The sequence below is a fragment of the Carica papaya genome, chromosome 5 (assembly GCF_054855325.1).
Source record: "Carica papaya isolate Zhongbai chromosome 5, ASM5485532v1, whole genome shotgun sequence".
Lineage (NCBI taxonomy): Eukaryota > Viridiplantae > Streptophyta > Magnoliopsida > Brassicales > Caricaceae > Carica > Carica papaya.
The window spans coordinates 17,554,761-17,581,759 of record NC_142313.1 but is presented as its reverse complement, the minus strand read 5'-3'; the positions used below and the strand labels follow the sequence as shown (position 1 = coordinate 17,581,759).

Genomic DNA, 26,999 nt, shown 5'->3' with positions numbered 1-26,999 from the left:
GCAGATGGGGCATGCAGGTAAACAAAAGCTGCATGCAACAGAGCCACGCATGTACGCGTACACACCCCAATAAACAGTGCATAGGAGAGCACACATGCGCAGGTTGGACCAGCTGCATACACGCATCATCCGCGTGCACAAAGAAGCTTTTACAGATGCTAGAAGCACGCAACTAGTAGGCCTGCACACTAGTTGCATGCAGATAACCTGTCCATAAGTCTTGATTCTAATTTGGACTCTTATTTCATTTCCTTGTTTCCATATAACTCCAATGCTACAACCTTTTGAAATTCTACTCAATGTTAAAGACTAAAACAAACATAAATTTCCACTAAGAAGTTCGACCAAAGGAAGAAGAAGTCTACTTCAAGTAATTTAGTCTATTTTATAATTTATTTGAAATCTTAGATAAAGATTTAATTATTTAATTAATTCCTAACAAGAGTCCTGATTAAATTAAGTCTTAGAATTAAAGTAGAAATATGTAATCCTATTATGAGTCGTATTAGTAGAATAAAGTCTATAAAAAAGCTTTAATCTTAGGTTTGTAACAACAACTATCAAATTTAAGAATTCAAAAAAAATTTCAAGTTTTTTCTTGCTTCTTAAAATTAGCTTTGCTAATTTTGTGAGTGTTTTTCAAGCGTCTTCTAAGGAGCTTCAGAAGCCTTGTTGAGCCAAAGAGTTCAGAATTGACTTATCGGGTAAGCCATTGCGTCTCTTTATTTCTTTTTTTTTTCCCAGTTACCTTGAATTACAATCCATATTGTTGGTTGTGGTTTTAAGTAGGAAGGGAAAATTAAGTGGTTAAGCTTTCTATTTTCTATGTTGTGAGAGGTTTCGAGAGTCAAACAACCTTTTCTTGTCCCTCCTGCATCATAAGCCCTCCCTAACTGACCTATATTCAACATATGAATATCAACCAAGGTAACTGATAATAAAAATAGGAATAGAAAAGACATCATGACTTACCCGATAAGTCGATTCAAGTCACTAGCTCAACAAGACGGCTGAAGAAACCTCACTTGAAGAACTCTTATTCTCACATATTAGCATAAGTTAATTAGTAAATAAACTAAAATTTTATTGATTTGAATTGAATTATGTATTATAATCTAAGTGTAAACCCTTTATATAAGCTTGCAACAAATTAATTCTAAATAAAATCAAACTTTATTATTTATCTCAAACTCTTAGATTATCTTAATCTAAAACTAAACGTATCATAATCAAAAAACTTAAGATAATAATTAAAAGAAAAAAATCAAAGTCAAAGTGCTCTTCTCCTCTCATGGCCAAATTTCACCATGTTTTCCTTGTCTTCTTCTTGAATTTTATCTTTAATTTGGTGAAGACTCCTTTTTAGGATGAATCTTATTTGAAAAAGAAAACAAATGACACGAAAAAGTGTGAAAAATGAAGAGAGAAGATTGTCCCTCTTGAGTTAAAACTCTCCCACACTGGCGGGAGTCTTTCCCATGTGGGATCTGTTTCCCACAACTTCTAGTTGCGCTAGAACTTGTTTTGTTCTTCCTTATCCTCTTAATGTTGCAACTTTAAGTCCTAGAAGGACTCTTTAATCTGATCTTGAAAGGAGATGAGTTTTAAATGAGGAAGAATTCCTCAATCTGCAAGAAAACCCATGGGATTGGGTTCCTTCCCTTGGCTACACATGTGATTAGGACACTCACATGTTTGACATGCTTAACCTGTAAGTTGCCCATGAAATCTGGGCTTTTTCTTGTAACTTCTTTGGCCTCTAAAGTCAACTCCTCAATTATTTACTCTTAGACTAAATAGTTGAAAGTTTATTAAAGTTTCTTGGACCGATTCCTTATGATTGGGCCTATAGGTATTTGGATCAAATTTTCTAACTCTCTAAGCTTATCTTGAATGATTTTGGATTGTTCTTGGGCTTGAGACTAGTTAGGAAACTAGAGTAGGCGGATTAGACTTTCATTTTTTGTTACAAGCTCGCGAAAATCCAAAGGGAAAGAGGAATCTATATTTTTGTGGGTTTGGGAATCCCTGCAGGTGTGGGATTTCTCTTCTGCGTGCCTTATAGGTGCGTGGATGTTGGGCCTATGCATGTTGTTTTGGTGCACCCGCGGATGGCCTCCTGTATTGTCCTTATAAACGCGGACTTCATCTCTCGAGCATTTCTCGCAGGTGATCTCGCGAACATGGGATTCTCCTTACTACTCACGGGCATACTTCTCTCAACTCTCTTAGAAATGCCTTTCTTATGTGTTCAAGTTCACATCAAACAATCATTCCTTACTCCTCTACAGTTAGGAGTTTAATGCATGTTATGATTTATACCCGACCAAATATTCTCATGTTGTTGGTCTAGTCAGCAGGTTTTTTTCTAATCTTGATAAAGATCACTAAGAGACTGTAAAATAGATTCTTAGATATTTAAGAGATACTCTAAGATGTGCTTATATTTTAGAAGCTCAAAATCAATTCTAAAGGGATATACAGATGTGGATATGGTCAGTGACCTTGATAGTAGGAAATTTACTTCAGGTCATGTGTTTACTTTTGCGAGGGGAATTGTATCATAATAGTCTAAATTGCAAAAATGTGTTGTTTTATCCACAACTGAGGTAGAGTATATAGCTACGACTAAAGTAGGCAAAAAAATTCTCTATATGAAAAAATTTCTTAAAGAGCTGCCTTTGAGGCAAGATAAATATATGATGAATTATGATAGCCAAAGTGCTATAGATTTAAGTAATAATGTCACATATCATTGTCGAACTAAGTTGACATCGGGAGCTCCAGGATAAAAAAATACATTGATCATGAACCCATTATACATAGCATGCAGATACTTAATTGTCTAAATTAAACCCTCTCTACTTAAATCACAATCAATAAAGTGAAATCTATTAAGTTAAATGGGAAAACAAAAAGGAATTAAAAAAACGTCATGACTTATCCAATAAGTCGATTCAAAATTCTCCGGCTCAACAAGATGATTGAAATAACCTCTCTTAAAGAACACTCCCTCTCAAAATTAGAAAATAAACTAAATAATTTTATTGATCTTAAAAGTTGTGAATTACAACCTAAAGTGAGGCCTTTATATAGGGTTTCACCAAATAAATTCTACTGAAAAAAGTCTTACAATTTAATTAAAATTCTATCCTAAATTTAGACTTATCTAAATCCCAAACCCAAATTAATAACAAAATAATCCTATGGATAAAGATTAACTCTAAAATATTAATTAAATATTAATAAAATATTAACTAGATAATTTTTCTCCTTTTTACCATATTCCATGTGCCTTTAATCTCTCTTTAGATTTCTAGTTGCTTTATAATTCTTCTTGGAAAATTGATCATGCAAATCACATTGGAAAAAGGATCAAGGAAGAAGAGTCCTCCTTGGCATCAACTCAGTCTACACGCCTTGCCTACATGGGCATGGCTTTTTACATGCACGCGAAATCTTACATGTGTGACTCCTCATACGCGCGGTCTCATGCTTCGTGTGTATGGCATGCTGCTCCCGTACAAGTGCGTTTCTCAGCATGTGGAATAGGCTTTCCCGCACGCCTCTCTCGTTTCCTCACAAGGAAAGCATCTTGTGGATGCAAGGTCTCCTTTCCACACATGCGGCTGCCCACACATGTGAACAAGAAGGTTCACATGAGCAGCACATGTTGACTGCCACTCTCCAAGGCCAGTCGACCTTGCTTGAATCTTATCTTGGGCCTCCTAATTAAGTTCCTCCTTGATCTATTCTTGGACCAACAAATTAAATGTTAGTTGTAACTTCTTGGTCTGACTTCTTGTGATTGGGTCAGAAGGTACTTGGATCCAGTTTCTTAACTCCCCAAACCCATCTTGAATGCCTTTGAATTGTTTTCCTTTTTGGGACAGGATAGGAAATGAACTAAACCCTTCTTTGGTTTCCTTATCAGTGCTCTAGCTAGTGGCTTCCAACTTAAGCGAAGAATCCTCGTGGGTTTTTACTCCTTCACAGGAATTCCCCTTGATACTGTATGGATTCACATCATCCCACCTTCTTTAAAAAGATTCATCCTCCAATCTTCACCTACATTAAAAAGAGAAACATAAAATATAATGAACACTCCATGCTTAACTGGTGTAAACGTTGTTGTTGACTCACTCTAAGACTTGATGACATGATATTAGAAAGATTTGAAAACTATCCGGAATGTGAAACCTGCAAAGAGCAAAGTACTTACGGACAGGAAGCCAAGCCACAAGAAGCCACATTCGACCAATATGCCACATTTGACTTCACATGGTAGCCCATATGGTGTATGTGTGCAACCCAAAATTTAGAAGAAGCTAAGACATAGGAAGCATTCCCAAGCCCATGAAGAAAGGCCCAACCCATATAGACGAGAAAATCCAGTTCGAAGGAGCTTGGATTGTGTGAGATGGCTCTTTAATACCATCAAACAAGGCTGGCCCAATGGGCCTCTATCCCGACTAGTCCAAGAAGCTAAAAAGAAGGGTGAAGCATGGATGTTCAAGGAAGCCCAAGAGGCCGAAGAAGAAGGCCTAAGCCCACGGTCGTTCGGCCACAAGGGGCCTTGGCTTGGCGACAATGCGCAAGTAGGAGGCCTTGCGTGATAGACAAGACTTGTAGGTGTGTGAGAAGCCAAATCCATGCCCAAAAGAGACACGCATGCATACATGTGCGAGCGAAGTAGCCTACACTGCCCAAGACAGTGTGTTTATGGGGCACGCGCATGAGGCAGGCGTACTAAGCGGCGTATGAGCTAGCCATATGCGTAGGAGGCATGTACACGAAAAACATGTGCATAGGCCATCCCTACATGCAACCTGCCCCACCTGTGAGCTTTTCTCTCCCATTTGGGTGAGGCATGTGGGATTTCCTTCCCACAAAAAGGAACATATGTGTGGGAAGAAGTGTAACCGCATGTACTCCTTTTCTCCAATTTCTCCATGTGTTTTTGGCGGCCAATTTTTTTAAGGATTTTATAGTAACTCTACTTTCAGCACATGAAAAGAATGAGAAAATTTATCTACATAAATATTTTAATATTATTTTATTATAATTTAATTTTATGTTTCATCTTTAGGATTAAATATTTATTATTTTAATCTTAAGATTAGAATAAATTATTATTTTCATGATTATTTTAAGTGTATTTTAATCCTCAGATTAGGATAAACAATTATCTAGGTAGAATTTGGATTAAATTCAAGTATTTGTATTATAATAGACGTGATCAAGTGAAATCATATAAAAAGGGTTCACCATAGATTGTAAAATACATATCTTCAAAATTCAATAAAGAAAAGCTTTTGTTTTAAATTAGCTCTGTTAATTTTCAAGTTCTTTAGGTGTCTTCAAGGTAGGAGCTTCATACTGTTTTGTGGAGCATGGAATCGAGATCGACTTATCAGATAAGTTGTGGCGTCTTTCTCTATTCTTTTTATTTTTCTTAGTTACTTGAATAAACCTTCAATACATTGTTTGTAATTCTAATAGGGGGTTTAATTTAGGTAACTAAGTTTTGAATTGTTGAATAAAGTAGGTTCATGATCAGAGTGTTTTTAAGCCGTGGAGTAATTGTTCTACACCCCACGCCATTTGGTATGAAAGCTTAGGAACCTTATTGAGCATACTGTATTATCTTACTTTACATTGTGTCTTGCATAATTAACAACAAAAACACCTCATTGCTAATCTGTATTGCTTGTGAATTTGAATCCTGCTTGATCCTATCATGTTCATTCTTTCAAGTGGAAGTTTGTTTGATGTATCAAGTCAAAAAAATATATATAATTATAAAACTCAAGAAAACTAGTTGCACCCCATAAGGCAACCTGAGTCATTATGTTGCATATAAACCAAAGAAGATTAACCACCTATCAAGTGACGAGAAATTTTGATTTGTCAAAAGAATATTAACCTCACTAACCAGATGTGTGCAAAAACTTTTGTTTTCGTATTGCATAAGTAAAGAATATTAAACATTTATGTAAGGCGTGCGAAAACCTTTGCTCCATATTTAAATTTATTGTATTTTTTAGTCTATATTGCACATTTATTCACTCGTGCATGTTTTAAACGTCTAAAGCCTATTAGGAATTTTCTTGCAAAATTACTTTCAACTTATAGGACTCAATTTAAGGAGATCCCATTCTCAACGTTCAACTTGGCAAGTGAAGTTTAAAGTTGAGAGTGGTAAAATACAAGTGATAATAAATCAAGAAGATGGGTCTTGAAACTAAAATGCTAGCTCAACTTCACATGAGAATGTGTTACATTATACCACGGTATCAATTGAATTCTTTTCACTTCTTTTTAACTTCCTTGTTTTTATCAAGTCCAATGAGTGATGACGAAGTACATTCGATAAGGAATCTTTTTAAAGAAGGTAAGGATAGTGTGATACCAAAAAGCCTTGAAAACTATCCGAAAGCCAAAACCTGTGAAAACCAAAGTATTTGTGGACATGAAGCTAAGCTGCAAAAAGCTGGCCAGGCTATGCATGTGTATTCGCCTAACATATCGCGTGCGACTTCACATGGCAGCCCACATGGTGTGTGTGTGTGGCCTAAAATCTAAAGAAGTTGCAACCTAGGAAGCATGCCCGAGCCCATGTAGTAAGGCCCAGTCCACCTAGACGAGAAAACCCGATTTGAAGGAGCTTGAAATATGTGAGATGCATTCTTCATGCCATGAAGCAAGGCTGGCCCAATGGGCCTCCATTCCAATTAGTCCAAGAAGCTAAAGAAGAGGACAGAGCATGGATGTTCGAGGAAGCCCAAAAGGCCAAAAAAGAAAGCCAAAACCCACGACCTTTCTGCCATAAGGGGCCTTGGCCTAGGAAAAGGGTTCACCATAAGCTCACCATAGGCTCACCAGGGAGCTTCAAGATCAAAAACATCTTTATCATGAACCCACTATACTTAATATGCAGAAACTTAATTGCATAAATTAAACCCTCCCTACTTGAATCACAATTAATAAAATGAAAGCTATTAAGGTAATTAGAAAAATAAGAAGGAATTTAAAAGATGTCATGACTTATCCCATAAGTCAATTCAAGATTCCTTAGCTCAACAAGATGATTGAAGTAAGCTCTATTGATGACCACTCACTCTCAAAATTAGCAAATTTGATTTAAAAATAAACTAAATAATTTTATTGATATTAAAAGTTATGAATTAAAATATAAGGTGAGGCCTTTATACAAGCTTTCACTAGGTAAATTCTATTAAAAAATAAATACTATAATTTAATTGAAATTATATCTCAAATATAGACTTATCTAAATCCCAAACCCAAATTAATAATAAAATAATCATATAAATAAAGATTAACTCTAAAATATTAGTAAAATATTAATATTAACTAGAAGATTCTTCTCATTTTCACCGTATTTCCCATGTGCCTTTAATCTCTCTGTAGATTTCTAGTTGCCTTAGAATTCTTCTTAGAAAATTGATCTTGCAAATCACATGTAGAAAAAGGATCAAGGAAAAAGAGTCCTCCTCAACCTCAACTCAGTCTGCACGCCCTACCCGTGTGGGCATGGCTTCCCACAGGCGCTCGGGTGTCAACATTTATGACTCCTCATGTACGTGGTCTTATGCACGTGCGCGACTCCCATGTGAGCAACTTTGTGGGTGTGGCCTGCTGCTCCCACACTAGTGCACTTCTCAGCATGTGGAAGAGGCTTTCCCGCTTTCCCTCTTACTTCTTCACATGAGAAAGGGTCCCATGGATGCGAGGTCTCCTTTCTACACATGCGACTACCCGCATATATGAATAAAAAGGTTCACATGCGTGGCACATGTGAACAAGAAGGTTCACATACGCGGCACATGTTGTCCACCACTCTCCAAGGCCGACCAGCCTTGCTTGAACTTTGTCTTGGGCCTCCTAGTTAAGCTCCTCCTTAACCCATTCTTAGGCCAATAAATTGAATGGTAGTTGAAACTTATTGGCACGACTTCTTGTGATTGGGTCAGAAGGTACTTAGATCCAGTTTCTTAACTCCTCAAGTCCATCTTAAGTGTCTTTGAACTACTTTATTTTTTGGGACAGAATATGAAAAAACTAGACCCTTCCTTGGTTTCCTGTTCAATGCTCGGGTTTCAGGCTTTCAACTTAAGGAAGGAATCCTCACGGGTTTCGACTCCCTCATAGAAATTCCCTTTGATACTGTTCAGATTTATATAATAAGTATATTGATATGAGATATCATTGGATTCGTAAAGTGGTGAATAATCAAGAGATATTATTGAAAAATATTCATACTGATAAAAATTTAGCTAATATGTTGACCAAGGTAGTAACGCGTGACAAGTATCAGTCCTTAAAAAACTCATTGTCAAGGTGGATTTATTCCAGATCAAGCATATCTTCCAACAACCATTCCTCCACCACTTTGATCATATTATTATAGAAAATCATATCACATATGTGTTCTGCCTTGATTAAGATATTTAGCTCTCTTATATTCATAATAAGGGTAATACTTGCACAATTCATATGGTTTGATTGGCTCAACATAGCCCTTGGGTGGTTTGGTATTATCTGAGGCTCCTATGGATCTTCATGTTTATCTGTATATGAACCATGTTAATATTATGTAGGCCCATCCCAATGGGCATTAGTTTTGTTCGTGTTTTTATTTTTTTCCTCATTTGTAGCCAGAAAAAAGCCATTAAAACTATAAAAATGAAGAGATAGTATAAAAGTTAGAACAAAAGTCTCTCTTTAACCTATCCCCACCACAAGTTCATGGAACGTTCAAGTGTTGAAAAATGATGTATAGCACTAGAATAGAAGAAGTTGGCGGCAATAAGACATGCGACACAAACATTAGAGAGTAAGAATGATTTCATTACAACACTGGTGAGACGTGCAAAGGTAATAATGGAATAAAAACTCGAGGGAGGAGATGAAGTTCAGTATATAACAAAACTCTTGTTACTTTTTTTATTTTAAACCTATGAAGGTTTTATTCTTTAAACATTGTGAATTCTTGCATCTAGGATTCAAGAAAAGCCTAAATGAGTGAAATGAAATTGATAAATCCTAATATGAACATCTTTCTACTACTAACATAATATCTATTGCCTAAATTTTGAATCTTAAATTTGATTGGATATTCAAAGAATAAATCTAATAAATAATTGTAAAAGGATGGAAGATGTTTTGTATACAGAATTGTGAGAGTTTAGAGGTAGGAAGTTCTATTGTTTGAAATAATTTAAATATTAACTTTTAATAAAAAAATAAACTTAGATATTAAAAATTAAAAAATAAAATGTCTATTATACGTGAATAACATGTCAACATACATGTTACACCAACATAAAATGTGGCCATGTCATTTGTCATATACGTATAGTTTAATGGGTTTTAAATGACCATTTATAGTGATAGCTTATTTGAAAAAAGTTTGAAAGTATATGATCAATATGAATGAAAAATTAGTACAAGAGTTTATTTGAAAAAATTAAATTATACATGGACTTTCAAGTATTAATATTTTTAGCAACATAAATAACAACCACATCATCAGTCACATGTGAAAAAGTTTAATAAGTTCCAAATAATTGTTTGTTGTGCAATTTTATTTAGAGAAAATTTGAAAGTAAATGACCAAATAAATGTAAACTTGATTTAGAAGCTTATTTGAAAAAAATACAAAATATATAGGAGCTTCAAAGATACTTTGTCTGATTATTATTTTTGTGAAAAATGAATTAATAAATGTGCAATAATATCTTTATCAAATTATTCTTCGTATTAAATTTAATAATTTCTCATCATAATGTTCTTGACCTCCAACCTTTTTCATTGATTCCACTAGCACAAACATTATGCAAGGTTTTCGTTTTTTTACTCTATTTGTTAAATTTAGTTGCATATGTATTACGAACTGCATGTTAGATTATAACATTGCACTTACTGAAAACAAACCAAAAAAACATTAATCTTGAATATCAGAGAAGTATAAATTCTAATATAAATAAAAGAATATTATGATGATGGTGACTTTTGCAATATAAATACTTGCTATTTATAAGTTAAAAAATTTTTAAAACCTGAGATTAAAACAATTCCTAATATATATCAATCAATTAAAAATTTTATGTTCTTTAATTTATATTTTTATATTTAAAAATTTAAATAAATAATCTAAATAATGAACGTGAAAGACTTTAAATATTATTTAAAATATATTTTAAATTTTAAAATTCAAATACATAATACATTTAAACTAATTGAAAACATCAAATATTATTAATTGCATAATTATAAAAATATTAATATAGTAATTATATTTTTCTGCTTATAAAATTATTTAAGAAATAAGAAAACACTACATAACATTTGCCTTATTTTTATAAGCTTATTCCTTTATAATTGGTAATTAATTATTCTAGAAAAATAATTTTATCTTAAAATTATAGTTTTAATAATTATAATTAATATTAATACATTAATTTTTAATTTTTAAAAATATATTAATGAATACAAAATTAATGCATGCATGTATGCGGATTACTTATTATTACATAATAATAGATGACAAATAATAGATAAAATAGTAAATAATAGATTTATTTAAAATTCAAATATCTAGTATTCTAAAAGAAAAAGGGCAAAAAAACAAAAACAAAAGCTGTGCCACCTCGTTCTCTGCTTAGTGCAAAACGCACGCATATGGTGAACACACACCATTTTGGGATTAATTCTCGATCCCTTAAAAGCGATTTCTAGGGTTCTTTTGAATATATATATATATATATATTTCTTTTTCTGCTGTCTTTGTCTCTCGATACTCTCCGTGTAGTCTGGATTGAAGGGATACAGGACCGCACCTTTACTAATTCGCCAAGATGAAGCTGACAGTCAAGACTCTTAAAGGCAGCCATTTCGAAATTAGGGTTCAGCCCACAGAGACCGTGAGTTGTTTCTCTCTCTTTTTATTCGCTTTTATTGTTATGAACATATACAGCCTTACTTCGTGCTTATTTGTAAAGTATGTACGCAGACGTGTCTACTCTAATTTTTTTTTTTTTTAATTTTGAAACATGGATATGTGATTATATCTATACAATTCTGAACTTGTGTGGAGGAATTTTTGCGGCTTCTTAGTATTATTTAAAAATGAAATCTGTGGTCACTTTGATTCGGTTGCTCAATGCTGTTAAAACTGTTCTTATTATGCACACATGCTTTAAACTGGTTTTTTAAAATTTTTTTAATCGTTGTTCAGGAAAGAAGTTGAAAGATTTATCTGATTCAATTGATGAATAATTCATTTGAATTTTTTGAATAATTTTGAAATAGCATAATAGGAGTTTTATTATGTTTAATCCTCATGCTGTTTGAGGCATTGGAAATTATCTTTTTTGGTTTTCTTGAGCTTAATTCTGCTTGTTTTCCTTAAGATTATGGCTGTGAAGAAAAATATTGAAGATGTTCAAGGGAAAGACAATTATCCATGTGGCCAGCAGCTATTGATTCACAATGGAAAGGTCTTGAAGGATGAAACTACGCTCGCTGACAACAAAGTTTCTGAAGACGGTTTTCTTGTTGTCATGCTTAGCAAGGTACTTATTTCATTTTTATCTTATTTGGAGCTAGTTGACTAAATAATGTTTTAGTTATGTTTCTACTCTTGTCAGTTCATGCTTAGGTAAATATTTGTACTTTCTATATCTACCATCACATCCATTTTAAGTGAAACTTGTAGTTTTGCAATGATGACACTTGTTACATGTCCGATGATCTATTACACGAAGTGATTTATTTTTTAGTTATGGATTCATTGTTATATGTTTCAGAAATATCTTCATCATGTTTAGCATTATAGTCAAACATGATGTTGACTGGATTTGCTCATTTGACTAGCAAATTATTTTACTGTATTGCTTTATTCCTTCCCCTTATGTGTTGAATTGGATAAATTCGTCAACTATCATGTCAATTATGGAAAGTAAAATAACGGGGTAGGCAGTTTTCCATTAGATTTATTGAAGCAGAGTTATTACCAAGCTATGTTTATTTCTTTTGGCCTAAGATAATGTTACTGACAGAGTTCCTGTTTGCTCACTATCTTCTTTTTCCAGAAATGAGAAAAATAGACAGAGACATTACTCTATTAAGTGTGTCTGTTTATAAATGCTTTAAATATGCTAATTTTTTATAGTTTTCATTTTGTTCAAAAAAAATTTTCTAATCTTAATTTTTATCTACAAATTAGAGGATTTTGTCATTATTCTGGGAAATTCTTAACATTTTGTTGATTGAGAAAGCCATGGCTTCTGGTTTTGATAAAAAGATTTAGCTAAGGTCATCTGGGGATTCACAAAAAACAAATAAGTAATTGTTTTTTGATGATTCTTCCTTCTTTCATTGTTTCTTTTAAATTTATTTGTTGGAGTATACCTTATTCTTGTCAATAGGAGGGAATAGGATAATTAAGGAAAACAACTTAATAGAAAAGCTAAGCAACGATCAGCATACAATCTTATGTATAGTAAAAAAGAAAAGAATCAGAAATATTTATTATAGTTTAGAAGTTCCAGTTTTTTTCGCTGCATCAGGGGGGAAGAATAGATTTCATTGAAAATTAATAGCCCTAAATTGAGTTTCCTCTATTAACTAAATTGGAGATTGTTCTCCATGTCATTTTACATCTTTATAGATGCATCAATCTTAAACGTCTTTCTGTACCTAATAAATAATATCTCGCAAATATCCTTAAATCTGGTGTATTTTCACAATCAAAATGCCATGTATTTTAAGTATCATGCATAATATAAAACATACTCTTAATTTGGATCTTGTTTAGTGACATGAAGATACTGAACTCCTAGAGATTCTCTCCAGAAAAAAAGGTATTGTACTAGGAAGGTACAAGTAATTTGATCATTTTGTATTCAAAGTTTTTGAAATAATATGTGCTCAGTTTCTCTTCATCATAGCAATGTCCAAATCTAGATGTTTAGTTATTAGTAAGGTTCCTTGAAAGTATCAGGGGTAGGGAGGTGCAAGCTTAGAGGTTTGGGACTTTATAGAAAGCAGCATATGGCCTATCAAGCTTTCTATACTTTAACTTCTGGAATTGATTGAAAATCATGTGAACAATCAATATATATTTTTAGAAATAAAAATAGTATGATTTAATCCATTCATAAGCACTAAAGGGGTGCAAACCCATGTACGAAGGTATTTACATATCTATCATAATGTCAATAAGGTTCTCCGAATCCTCAGATGAATAAAGAAGATAGCCCATAATAATAACTTTGGGTTTGCAACCACCTATCTTTAACCGTATCGAAGTTCACTTTCATGCTATCAAAAACTCTCTTGTTTTGCTCCTTCCAGGCCACCAAGAAAGTGACTAGGGAAGTGAGGCTAATATGTTTCTTCCCCCTGCCAATATCACAAGAAGATATGATAACACAAGTTTGCATTTCTCTTGCATAACTAACACCCATTGACTAGAATCCTACCCCTCTTGATCAGTTTATCTAAAATCAGAATACATCCCCTGCTTGCCTCTCAAGCAAGAAAATAATTCTAGGAGAAGCATTAACCTTCCATATTTGCTTAAATGGAAATCCTATACTCGATATCTCTTTTTTTAGTCAAATGATTATATAAAGATCTAACCGCGAACACTCCAGAAGCATTAAGCCTCCAAATGGGCTGGTTATTGATTCCATCAAATCTTACCATGGTGAGAACAGAAATTAAAGCCTCATGTTCCTTTTTTTTTTGAAAATAAAGTTACGGTAAATAATAAATTCACAAGCATCAAGTGTTCCAACCCATATACAAAAATATTTAAAATTTCAATCAGAATATCAATGAGATCTCCAAAATTCTCTATAAAATAAAGTGGATGACCTATAATCGAAGACCCATGGTTTGGAACCAATTATCTCTAATTCTATCAAAATCACCTTCCACCCCCTTAAAAGTTCTCATGTTTCTCTCTTTTCCGACACCCAAATATGGCTAAGGAGATGAGACCCACATGTTTCTTCCCACCACCAATATCCTTCCAGGGAAAAATCTCATCCCTTATTGAACCAGCCACCGCCCAATACACTTAACCCCATTTATATTAAGGTAATGCATTTTCCCCCTTATTGTTAATTAAATACTTAAAAATCAACAGAAATATGATTACATATTTGCCCTTGTTTATATATTTAAATAAAAAAGAATTAAGTGGAATATAATTGAAGTTATAGTAGCCTTTTCTTTTTAATTAAATTAAACTATTCTTCATATAAAGGCAGTTTAATAGATTTATATGAGTAAGGAAGTGTAAAAGTTAATGTTTTTCACTTGACATTTATTAATTAATTTAATAATAAATCAGATAAAAAAATATATACTTATGAAACTAATTCCTTTTTTTTTTGTTGAAATATATGCAATAACTAATTCACTATGAGCAAGCATGTTAAAAGTATTTGAAATAATAGGATGGTTTCTTTGGCTACAGGGTTTCTTTGGCTTCTTTTTTAAAATAATAGGATTTGTTAGTAAGAAGTCAAGTAGCGGTTGACTAATTAAGGGAATGAGTAAAAGTTTGTACTAGCATCAGTTTTGGGGGGGTGGGGGGTTGGTTGGGGGTTTAGTAGACAAAGGAAAAAAGACCATGAGACATGATCATATACATTTTAATATCCAGTTTGCACAGCAAAATTGGGGTTCTCTTTTAAGAGCTACATACACCATTATCAACAACTTGACTCACAAAAACTTGTTGAGCTTCCCCCACCTTAGTAAACAACGTAACTCAATCTTCCCACCAAGTTAATAGGTATGAAGTACCTAAAGTTTATTGCCCCTGTAACCTTTTGGGAATAAACACCAAAAGTTAAGCATTGGAAGTACTAACAAAACTTTCTAGAATGCAAGAATTCCCCAAACAGGTCAATAATATCACCCTTAACAATTTCCTACTCTGAAGCCATGGAGAAACCATTTCGGCCTTAAGCTTTGTCTTTGTTGCAAGAGAATAACCCCCCAAGGATCTCCTTGGAAAAATGGGTGCTCAAGCATCTACTGTCAGTATCAATTTACCACAAAGTTTTAACCATCTACTTATACGAGTAGGAATACCACATTTTGGTAGCCTGCCTTAGCTCTTTGAAGTTGATCTCTTCAGTATTAGCTCTTTGAAGTTGATCTCTTGCAGTTGTATGCTTGGGTGAATCCGTATTGGCAATCCTTGCATTTTCCTTTGTTCTGTGCATCAATTTTTCAGTATGCTGTGTACATTTTACTGACGCATAACTTTCCTCTTATAGAGCAAAAGTCTGGGTTCATCTGGGACTTCATCTTCTCAGGTAACCTTTTATTTTTGTGCTTTTTCTTGTTTGCGTATCATTTTTCTGTAGAATATTGATTCTGCTTTTATCCCAGCCCACTTCTACAACTGCATCAACAACTGCATCAACAACTGCACCAGTTTCAGTTTCTGCTCCGCCAGAGCAAGCGACGTAAGTTCATTGAACTCTTCTTTTCAGTAGTTGAACTATTAGGACTTACAAACTTTTGGTCTCCAAGGTGACATGGCACCAAATGACAAATTTTAGAGGCAATTTACTAATAAAATGCACTGGACTATCTTTTTGATTGTTTTTCTGGGATCTATATTGATGTCTCTTCCATATCCTGTAACCTTTCCTTTTGTAGGGTCCCAAAGAGCAATGTATCTACCTCAGATGCAGCAGGAGCTAGGTGAGAATTCTGTTCCTACTATGATATATTTCCATTTAAATTATTCTCTAGAGATCTTAACATGGAGCTTATGGAAAAGATGAGCATGTACAGGTAGTAATTCTCCTCGATTCTTATCTTTTTCGGACTTGGGAACTATTATTGTAAATTCCTGGTTTGAATTTTCGTGGTCTAAAGTCATCATAATTTTAAAAGATAATTTGAAAATAATTTTATGTTTTAAAAATAATATTATACTTTAAAAGCATCTTAGGATTTAAATTTGTCTTATTGTTATGTAGATTTATTTTAAATTATATATTAGTTGCTAATATTTTTAAAATATATTAACATTTACTCTTTAATTTTTTTTATTAAATTAATAATTAGCTTAAAATACAAATCTCAGAAATGATTTTATATTATTATTTTCTTAAAAATAATTTTATACTTTAAATATTTTAATATATTATTGTATTGGTATACATTAAAATTTTAAATTAAACTTTAGTATTTGAAAAAATATTAAGGAAAGGGAATTATGGTCATAATATTACGTACTCCTCCGTTTGCCTATGTATATAGCAAAAATATTAACACTCAGATTTGGTAAAGCTTTTGGAGTTGCTTTCTCCAGAGAACAACCGTCCTTTCAGTGAAGTCATGTTTGGTGATCTATTTTTCGATTTTTTTTTCAAAAAATTTTCAATTGGAAAAGCAAATTTTGCTGCTTTGGGAAATCAACCACATAGTTGCTTTCTCAAAGCAGCAAAATATGCTTTCAACAGAAGCAAATAAAAATAATGACCAAATTTTAATTTCTTACTGCTGCTAATCTTACCCAAAAATTAATATAGAATATATAAATAGATTTTAACTTCAAAAGAGATTTTTTCCTTAAATAAAATATAAACATGTTAATTGTACTTGTATAATACTTTTACATCTATTGTTGCCAAAAACACAAATTTTGCACAGCATCTCAGTTGTATCTTATAAAAATAATTTACTAGCACTATGATTACTTTTTTATGACAAAAAGCTTTTAAAACAACAACAAGCAAACATTTTTAAGAGGAAGCTTTTTCACACCAACCTTGCTCATCTGTACTCTGCACTGTCATACAAAGTTATCCTATTCATTGTCTTACCCAAGTGTCAGAAGTATTCTGAGACTTGCATTGAAACTATAAGATCTCTAGAATCAAATACTGGTTTCGCAGCCTGATGTTTGTACTGCAGTTGGAGGAAGATGAATTGGTGGTCAGTTTCTCAAGTGGGTTGGCTTCTAGATTTAGAAAATGAAAGAAGAGCGTGGAAGAAAGAACAAGCTGGAGGATAAACATACTTGACTAAAAGAGGTCTTTGCATTTAATCCTAAAATAACCGTAAAGGATTATCATAACAAGGTGGAAGCAAGTGGACTCTTGTGTAAATCTAGTTTAAATCTAGTTGATGCTTTTCTTTTTGGATTGAGTTCTGAAGAATATTAAGATCATAAGTCGTCTTTCGGCTTTAATACAGATTGTTATAAACCTTATGGAGATTCTACGAATTAAAAAGGAAACAAGGTTCTGAAGAAGTATCAGCTTGGGTAAATATTAGGTCAAGCAAGCAGTTTCTATCTAGATTGACTAGGCTTGAATCTATGCAAAAGGAAAGAGGAAAATACCTTGAGAATAGAACTATTTCTCATTGAAGAGTATCTTATTTCCATTTGGCTAAATTGTCATTCTAGTCCTTGTTAACTTGTACAGTTAATTTTAGATTTGTCTTACCATGTGGAACTGTTAACACCATGATGCAGAATGTGCTAGCACTAGAGTGCCTAAGATTTGAAATTATAGTTCTGTTAATATAAAACTACTACAATATTTATGAGTTTATAGTTATAGTTTTAGTAACTTTAGGATTTTATTCTTATTAGTGTTTAGCTTTTCAGTTTATATTGATACTTTTATTTCCTAATCCTATTAATATTAGCATTTCTTGGTTTAATTTTATTTAGCAAAGGTTTCTTACTAAACATTATGAATATTTTTGTAAAATTTACATTTTCGGGGAGCCTTCAGTTACTCAATAAATTTCTTCTAGAGTTTCTTATTCTTGTTGGTTGTTTAATGCAAACTAAGCCTTAAATATGATGTTTAAGACTTCTTGCTCAGAAACCTAGGTATTTATGGTCCCATATTCAAGGATCAAGTTATGAGTTGAGGTATGTGGAATGGTTTGGGGTTTGTTAGGGAGAAGCCACCGATCTCTAGAAGCTGTTTTTAGTTAATTATTCGCTGGTTGATTTTATTTATGCAAACTATTTACATCCTTATACGTAAACAATATCATATTCTTTCTTTTTCAACAGCCGCTAATGAACTTCTAGTCCTCACCTAATAAGGATCAACACATAAAAGCCGATCCTAATGTCAGGGATCTTTGGCTGATTTCTTTTCCTATTTGACAAAAGATAATTCCTAATCTACCTTATTCCAAACTCCTAACCTAAATAATCTCTCCTGATCTAACCTAATTAACTAAAAATACATAAGGAGTTAACTCCAGATTTCTTCATTCTCATGGGCCTGCACCTATTCTATAGTATTATATTTGTGCCGTATCTTTTCTTTCTTCCAGTTTCCTTTTTCACTGCAGGCTATTGGGGCATAACATTACTCCATTCACCCCAATGGTGCTTGTCTGCAAACACCAAAGGACGGTGTGTTATAGTACTCTTGCATTAACAAATGCAGGTTCTCTAAAACTGGTATCTGATGAAAAGGGAACTCCTGCTTGCTGAATTCCCATAAAGCCTTCCATAGGGTTGAAGCTGAGATTCATGCTGCTGTTGCTTCTCATCACTTTTACTGTTATTAGGAAAAAGGTGAACATAGTCATTGCTATTGCACGCAGAATCAAGAACTTCAAGCTCTTTTTTTCCCGTTGTCTCCTCCTTTTTGTCAGGCTCCTACTTCGCAGGCATGGGTTGCTTGTTGGGTGTCTGACCTAAAAGCTCCCTGGACAGCAGCTCAATCTGTTGACTTAGCTCCTTTTGCTTTTTCTCGAACAGAGAACAATCTTTCTCACATTTTGCGTTGCATGGTTCCTGTTCTCTTGGACATGTGCAAGAACCCGTTGCTAACATTCCTTGATATTTTCTATATACTCCCGCCGTGATATCAATGTGTTATGGTCCTATATTTAATTATTAGGCTATGGGTTGAGATATATGGAAATAAGGGTTCAGGGCCTGTTCAAGTGAACTTCCGATCTGTAGTATTAAGGTAGTGTCTGTTTTAGTTAATTATGCTAATTGATTTGCCCGTGGTAACTGTCTTTACATGTTTATAGGTAAGCTGTACTGTAAGTTTTGATATTTTACAGATGCTGATGAACTCCTAGTCCACTTCCAATAATGATATTTACCATGAAAACCAAATTCCTATTTTAAGGATATTTAGCTAATTCTTGTGTCCAATTTGACATACAATGCCTACTCCGCCTTATTCCAAACTCCTTACCTCACTAACCTCTTTGTCCTAATCAAAGCTAATTAATCAAAATGCTTGCGTAGATTAGCCAAGATTTCCTTCCTCTCTTGGGGCCTGCTCACACAATAATACTGTATTGTGTCACCACTTTTCTTTCTACCTCCTATTTCTGCTTATTTCTACTTTCTTTTTTTTTTCTTTACCAGCATACTCTTCTTCATATCTGGGAATCTCCAGCTTTTAATAATTTTTTCCTTTTATTTAAAAAAAAAAAAGAATTTTGGAACTTATAGATTATTTTTCGGTTTTGAGGAGCCGAACCTGTAGAATTTTAGGCGTTTGATTACTAATAATTATGTTTCAACTTCCAACCAAGAATTTAAAGAAAGTCCTCGTGCCAAGTCCCTATACCTGTTTATTGTAGGTGATAGATGCCTACTTAGGTGAAATGTTTTGGTGGACTCTGCTGGTAGTTCTTGGTCTGCTAGCTATTCAGGAATCTGAAATTTGAAGAGTTACTTGTTTTCTGCAGACATTTCTCACCTATATGAGCCGTTGAATAAAGAATATTCAACAAATTTGTTGACATTTCTTCACCTATATAAGCCATTGAATGAAGAATACTAAACGAACTTTGTGTTTTTGATTGGATGTATATGGTTGATGTATTACATTGCTCATGATTTTGCTGTGCCGAGAATCTATGCTCAAGAATGTTACCCAGACTTTACCTTTTGGTTAATTCCCCTGCTTTTGTTTTTTATTAATGCAATCAAGGTTTTTTTCTTTGATAATTATGTTCATGATATTTTTCTGGTGTTTATTATGTGATAGTTAGACATGTTGCTTTATCTGGCTGGATTGGACCTCTTTTAAGAGTTGACTGTGATTTCGTGCTTAGTTTTCTGTTTTCTGGTCGCTTTTCTTTTAATATTTCTCTTCTCTTGAGTAACTTTCTTATTAGTCAGAATCTAAATGTCACAGGAATGAACTGCAGAAATTTAATTTGGAGTCTAAATCACAAACTTAGATGGGTCTGTTATTGTTTACTTTTTGAATATATTTTTGGGAATTACTTTTTAAATATATCAACATAAGTCTCATCTATATTTTGCTTTCCAGATTTATATCTGATGTGGCGGTTTGGCATTCTGTTAGAGGCTCTTACAAGCAGTCCTCCATGTTATCTTTTTAATGAAATTAAATTCTATCTTTTCAACTTTATTTTTTTAGAAGTAAAAGTGAATTAATAAAACACCACAGCGATGCAATCCATATATAAAATATTTATCAGTCTAATAAAATGTTTATAAGGTCCCCAAAATCCTTGTTAGAATACAGCGGTTAGTCTTTTATAAAAAAGCTTAGAGCTTAGGAACTAAGAATCTTTAAATCTATCAGAGGAAGAGTCAGTTCCTCTGAACAGCCCTCTATTCCTCTCCTTCCGAATAGTTCAAAGGGTGGCCAAGGGAATAAACCTTATGTGTTTTTTTTTTCCATGTTAAAACCCTTCCATGCCCACAGCTCATCCCTTGTTGTGCCAACAATGATTCAATTAACTCCCCAAAGGACCATACACCAAAAACCAAAGTCAGTGAGCAATCAAACACTATAGCATAATATGATTGCAACTCTCCTTGCCATTTTTGCATAGATAGCAACCGTTCACCAATAAATGTTTTTCCTCTTATAATTAGCTTGTCTAATGTGAGAATCCTCTCATTGACCGCTTCGCAGGCAAAAAAGCCACCTTGGTTGTGGCCTTTGCATTCCAGATCATGCTAGAAGGAAATTTTTTAGTGTCTCTCTCCCACTTGGTAAAAATAGGTTCAAGGATTTGAGAGAAAATCGTCCATTCTTGTTCGGACTCTATGCTAGTTCATCTTTTACCCTTCCATGGACACCTGAGTAGGAGAGTTGAGAAGATTCATGTACTCTTCTATCTCCCAATCGTTCAGATTTCTAAATAAAATCATAGACCAAATATGCTCCCTATCGATTCCTACAAGAGTGTCCTTCAGAGATATGTTCATGTTCTAAGCAACGGCAAAAATAGATGGAAACCTTGTGAAAAGAGGTCCTTATTCCATTCACTCATCCTTCTAAAACTTCATTTCCTCCTACAACCCATCTCTCCATTTAATACATTTTTGAAAGATCTCTTTCCTGGAATTAATCTTCTTCCATAAGCCAACTCCATGCAGCCCTTTGGGCTCCTTGAATCTTAAAATCTTTAAACGAAACTTTGCCAACTAACACCTTTCTCCATAGACTCTCTCTCTCTCTCTCTCCCACATAAATGTCTAAAGCCATTTACTTGCAATGCACTCTTAAATTCGATCAAAGATCTTACATCCAATACACCCTCCCAGATGGCTGTTTAACCATCATTCAAGCTACTAAATAGTATTTCCTATTTTCTCCTCTCTTCAAAATAGCCTAAAGAAACTTGAGTTGCATTGCCTCTAATCTTTTAGCTGTATTTACAAGGATCGTTGAGAGAGACATGGAAATAGATATGACTATTGGTCAAATAGTATTTCCTCCTCTCTTCAAAATAGCCTCAGAGAAACCTAACTTGCATTGCCTCTAATCTTTTAATCACACTTGCAGGAACTATTGAATGAGACATGAAATAGACAGGAATATTTGCCATCATACTCTTAATAAGAGTTAGTGTTTGCCAATAAGTGAAGTAAGAAGGGTAAATCGTTTTGTTTTTAGCTATCCGGTAGATAAGAGGATATTTATCTTTTAGTTTTTTTGAATCGCACAAAAAATCTTCCCAGAAACAGACCTTGAACCCATTACCAATATTCCATTTTGAGCACTGAAATATCGTATTACTAAGTGTGATGATGTTCTTTCATAAGCTGTAACCATAGTTGTTGCTTTTAATATAAGAGAGATTTTGTGGATTGCCATTATACCATTTTGAGTCTATCACCATTTTCTAGAGGCTGTTATTTTCATTCCAATATCTCCAAATTCATCTACCAAGAAGTGCCTTGCTTAGTTTGACTATTGATATTTAGTCTCAAGGTCCCTTCTTTTAAGGGTTTTTTGATCTCCAACCAATTCACTAAGTGGTATTTCTTGCAGTTTTCACTATCCCCAACGAAAGTTACATTCGATCTGCTGTAGTTTTTTTGCCACTTTATTTGGTATGTTAAGCATCTATAAAAGTAAATCGGGAGATTGGAGAGTGTGCTTTTAATCAGGGTCAATCTATCTCCTTTTGATAGAAATTTTTTCTTCCAGGTAGATAATCTGTTATTTTAACAAATCGATCATAGTTCCCACCAATTATTATCATTGTGCTTGGTGCCAAGAAGAATGCCAAGGTAAGTGATAGGTAATTGTGACTAGTTGCATCCCAAAATCACACTGAAATCTTCATTTCTAGAGTTGTTTCCCAACAAAACCATCTCAGATTTTTGGAAATTTATATGTAAATCGAAGACAGCCTGAAAGCATAGTAGAATACATTTTAGGAAGATGAGGGAGCTGAAATCTGGTTGATAAAAAATCAATGAATCATTAGCAAAGAAAAGATAAGAAATTTCCGTTTTGTGATCTCTGTTACCTACAGTAATCCCTTTAATCAAGTTCAGTGATTTTACTTTCTCAATAAGTTTATTCAATGCCTCCATCACAATAATGAATAAGAGTGGAGATAGGGGATCTCCTTGCCGTAGGCCTCTAGAGGCATTGAAAAAAGTGGAGGGCGCCGTTGACGATCACAGCAAAATTAGTAGCGAAAATACATGTTTTTATCCAGCTTCTCCATTTGGGTCCAAAACCAAGTCTCAAAAGCATATAATCCAGGAAATTTCAGTTAACGTGATCAAATGGCTTTAGAAAAATTCTCTTGATTTAACAACCTTAAAAAAATTCTCTTCTCAACTTTTTAATGTATGTTATTTTCTAGTGTTCAACAGAGTTTTTGTTATTATCTAGTGATGCATATTATATACTTATTGCAGACCACATGCTGATACCTATGGTCAAGCTGCCTCCAATTTAGTTGCTGGTAGTAATCTTGAACAGACCATTCAACAAATAATGGATATTGGTGGCGGAAACTGGGACAAAGAGACAGTTAGCCGAGCACTTCGTGCAGCTTATAACAACCCGGAGCGAGCAGTAGATTATCTTTACTCTGTAAGTCTAAATTTTGCAAATGTAGCGATAAATGTTTATTTCTCTACATCTGGTCTTAATACTTCTTTATTTTTAGGGAATACCTGAAACAACAGAAGTTGCTGTTCCAGTAGGTCATTTGCCCGCAACTCAGATAACAGAAACAGGTGCAGCCCCAGTAATTGGTGCCTCTGGAGCACCTAATTCGTCTCCTTTAAATATGTTTCCTCAGGTAAACATTTTGATCTTGTTTGAATTTCATTGTGTTTGTAAGGAGGTTTCCTTTTTTTGTTTATGCTATGCTGAATTTTTCCCAGGAGGCACCATCTGGTGCTGGTGTTGGTGGACTTGGATCTCTGGAATTTCTGAGAAGCAATCAACAGGTATTATTCCTGTGAAGTGTTACAATTCCTGTTATCAAGGAAACTTAATACTCTACATAGAGGTTACAATAAACTTATGTTTTCTTCCTCCCCTTTTTCCGATATGAAATCTACTTTAGTCTTTCTTTGATGGGCTTATACAAGCTTTCCTATCAATGTGGTGGCAGAGTCATGGTTTCGGGATCAGGTTATGTGCAGTAATGTGTGGTATTAGTATTTAGGATTCTAAAGTCCTTGAGTCTCAGCAGTTAAATAATCTAAAATTCTTTGTATAAATTTTTCTTCAATGATTTGATTGCATAATTTTTATAAAAGGGTACAAATAAATAGGAATAAGCCTGCTTACTTCTTCCTAAAACTGGTAATCTAATCTTCATGATTTTAAGTTACGATAATTAGTGATTTAATCGCATACAGTTTATTATCTATTCACACTTTATTGAAAAAAAATAATTAGCCTATTTAATCACCATGACCTTAGGCTTTCTTAAGTTGCCTTTTTTATTTAAATTACAGAGATAAGGAAACTCCTGAAATAAAAGGCATCTCACTTTAACCAAAGCAGTAATGGTTCTCTTTGCATTTTGCCTGTGTTCCGCCCGCTGCTTGCTGTCTGTGGGTCCGTGTCATAAACCAGACTCTTAAGTGCTTTTATTATTTATTATGGACTATAAGATTACATACCTCCTCTGATAGGTGCTTGTCCGCAAGCACCAATAATGAGAAACAGAGACAGCCTAGTCGAACAGCTTCCCAAAAGAAAAAATTCCAGTTGACAGATCATCCCAAATCCGGAGGTTGTTCCTGTGCCATAGAAGTGCTTTAGAACAATAAAAAAGTCTTCACTCGACATAAAGTAACTTTTGTTAACTTCAGAATGAGAAAATTTTTCTCCGTCTTGCAACAGATTGCAGCAAAATTTTAGAACTGTGTACATGAGGCAAACATGTAGCGTACCAAAATTTTTGGTAAATATAGCAAGTAATTCCTGAAGCTGGAAGCCTTGATTAGCATCATCTAAACCCATCAGAAATTGTCTAGGTGGGACTGATTGAGATTCTGACAGCCAAAAAAAAATGTTGCAGCGATCAAATGAATGCAAGTGGTCAAAAGAGCCATCAAAATCTTGAACTTTAGTAGAATCCTTGGAGATAAAAGAACCAGCATCAAAATGATCGTGGCCTAAACGGAACCAGGAGCTAGTAATGTCTTCCCCTGGCAATACTGTGTTCACCTATGTTTATGCTGACTTCACCTATGTTTTGTTTGCCCGAAGGGACTGAAAGTTCCCTAGTCAGGTCATTCACCCCCTGTATTGAATTCTTGGTTTGGTTTCCAATGCTTTGGATCCTCCTGATATATATTAACAAATGCCTCAAAATGATGGTGGAAGTGACTGAAATCTTCCATAACAACCTACTCCAATTCCAAAATTAGGACTTGTTGGACAGCTTTTGGTATATGGAGTTGGATACTTTAAACCTCCTTTTTCTTATAAGTTGTTCTCTGATGATTTTATAGCTGAATTTTGGGTACAAACTAATATGGAAGATTTGGCTGAATTCTTCCTGAAACCTAGGATCTAGGTTGAGGGCTTAATGGGTTCATGTATTTGTGGAGAAGGGTGCGCAAGGGAGCCAGGCCTTTATTGCAAGGGGCAATATTTGCAGGATTATGGGTGATTTGGCTGGAAAAAAGCTGCAGAATTTTTTATGACTGTTATCTTCTCTTTAGGAGTTGTGGGATAGGGTTATATTTCTTTCTACATTTTGCATCAAAAGTCAAGGAGATACTCTGATATAGCCGTCTCAGAGCTTCACTGAAACTGGCAGCCTGTTGTTTCCATCTCTTAGAGTTTTTCATTCCTATGCTTCACTGAAACTGGCAGCCTGTTGTTTCCATCTCTTAGAGTTTTTCATTCCTATGTTTCTTTTCGTTGTATCTGATGTAATTCTTTGAGGAAGATGTCTTATTCTCCACATTTTTTTTCTCTCTTATGCTAATATAGTCTCTTTTCTATTAAACCAGAAAACCTAGAATCTAATCACCATAATACAGTACAAGTTGGGGCTAAGTTTGCATTCTTGGGAATTTAGGAATAAATTCTACGCTTCACACTTTCTGTTTCTTGGATGTTATATCTAAGAACTTATAAGCATCAAATGTAAGGATTTAGTGCAATATAGAACTGGAAAATTTAGTTTCTTTCTTGAATAACTAAAGGATGTCTCAAAAAGTGAATTTACAAAAATATTTATAATACTAATTTAGTTATGTTTCTAAATATAATTAGATAACTAATACTAATAAAATTGGAGAATAATACGGTAAGTACAAGGAAACTAAATAGTGAAAAAATAAGAACCTAAAGGCACTAAACATTTAATGGTAAATTCCTGAATGTTACATTGGCTTTATGTGTAATATAATTATCATTCTTAATTTTATTTAGCAATTTAAATTTACATTATTTTGCATAATTCTTTCCTCGTTGGAAAGAACTCATCTATAAGTTGTGAAATAGCGAATAATGTAGAACATTAACCTCGAGCTTTTCCAAGAAACTTGTAAGGGAGCGGAAAAATATAGGAATATTTTTTGATAGTTTCATTTCAATAGGTTAGGGATATACATACATATAGAGTGGTGTAAGGTAACTAACATAAATTAGTTTATTAATTGGCTGTTTATAATTATGCTAATATATATGGAAAGTCAACGATCAATAATTACAAGTAAATATCAAGTAATCTTGTAACACTCTTCCTCAAGTTGAAGCATAGATATTTATCATGTCTAGTTTGTTACGAAAGTATTCAGTTCGAGTTGCATTAAAGTCGTGAATATATTACACGTTCTCCTGTCTTCACATAACCAATAGAAACCAAGTTTTCTTGAATTTTGATATGTTTGATTCTTTCATGGTACACTAGATTTGAAGTAATATGAAATGCAGATTAATTATCACACTCTGAGTTTTACAGGTGACACAGGATTTAAACCCACTTCGGTTAGAAGGTGATGTATCCATAAGACTTCACATGTAGATTGGGTCATAGCTCTTTATTCGGATTCTGTATTAGATTAGGGCACAACGGTCTGCCTCTTACTTCTTCATGATATTAAGTTCTCACTAGCAAAAACACATAACCTGTAGTGGACCGTTTATCAATTTTAGATTCAGCCAAATCAATATCTGCAAAGCGTTTAATGTGAGTGTGCTCATAATTGCTAAATAATATGTTAAGTCTTG

At 33.8% G+C, this 26,999-nt stretch overlaps 1 protein-coding gene and 1 long non-coding RNA gene across 3 annotated transcripts in view; one reads left to right on the top strand and one right to left on the bottom strand.

Annotated features, from left to right (window-relative positions):
- Positions 1 to 10,646: 10,646 nt before the first annotated feature.
- Positions 10,647 to 26,999, top strand: part of LOC110813179 (ubiquitin receptor RAD23b) — a 22,235-nt gene continuing 5,882 nt past the window's right edge. The window contains exons 1-8 of the mRNA XM_088220319.1: positions 10,647 to 10,946; positions 11,436 to 11,597; positions 15,324 to 15,362; positions 15,439 to 15,515; positions 15,712 to 15,756; positions 23,207 to 23,384; positions 23,461 to 23,595; positions 23,681 to 23,746. Coding sequence (XP_088076445.1) covers positions 10,881 to 10,946; positions 11,436 to 11,597; positions 15,324 to 15,362; positions 15,439 to 15,515; positions 15,712 to 15,756; positions 23,207 to 23,384; positions 23,461 to 23,595; positions 23,681 to 23,746 — 768 coding nt within the window. The 5' untranslated portion in view covers positions 10,647 to 10,880. The remainder of the gene's footprint in view (positions 10,947 to 11,435; positions 11,598 to 15,323; positions 15,363 to 15,438; positions 15,516 to 15,711; positions 15,757 to 23,206; positions 23,385 to 23,460; positions 23,596 to 23,680; positions 23,747 to 26,999) is intronic.
- Positions 24,177 to 26,999, bottom strand: part of LOC148253805 (uncharacterized) — a 17,398-nt gene continuing 14,575 nt past the window's right edge. Inside the window, exons 3-4 of one of the 2 annotated variants that reach the window (XR_015819247.1) lie at positions 24,704 to 24,805; positions 24,177 to 24,550 (exon numbers count right to left, since the gene is read on the bottom strand). This is a non-coding gene — a long non-coding RNA (uncharacterized LOC148253805). The remainder of the gene's footprint in view (positions 24,551 to 24,703; positions 24,806 to 26,999) is intronic. The other variant, XR_015819248.1, reaches the window with a different exon arrangement.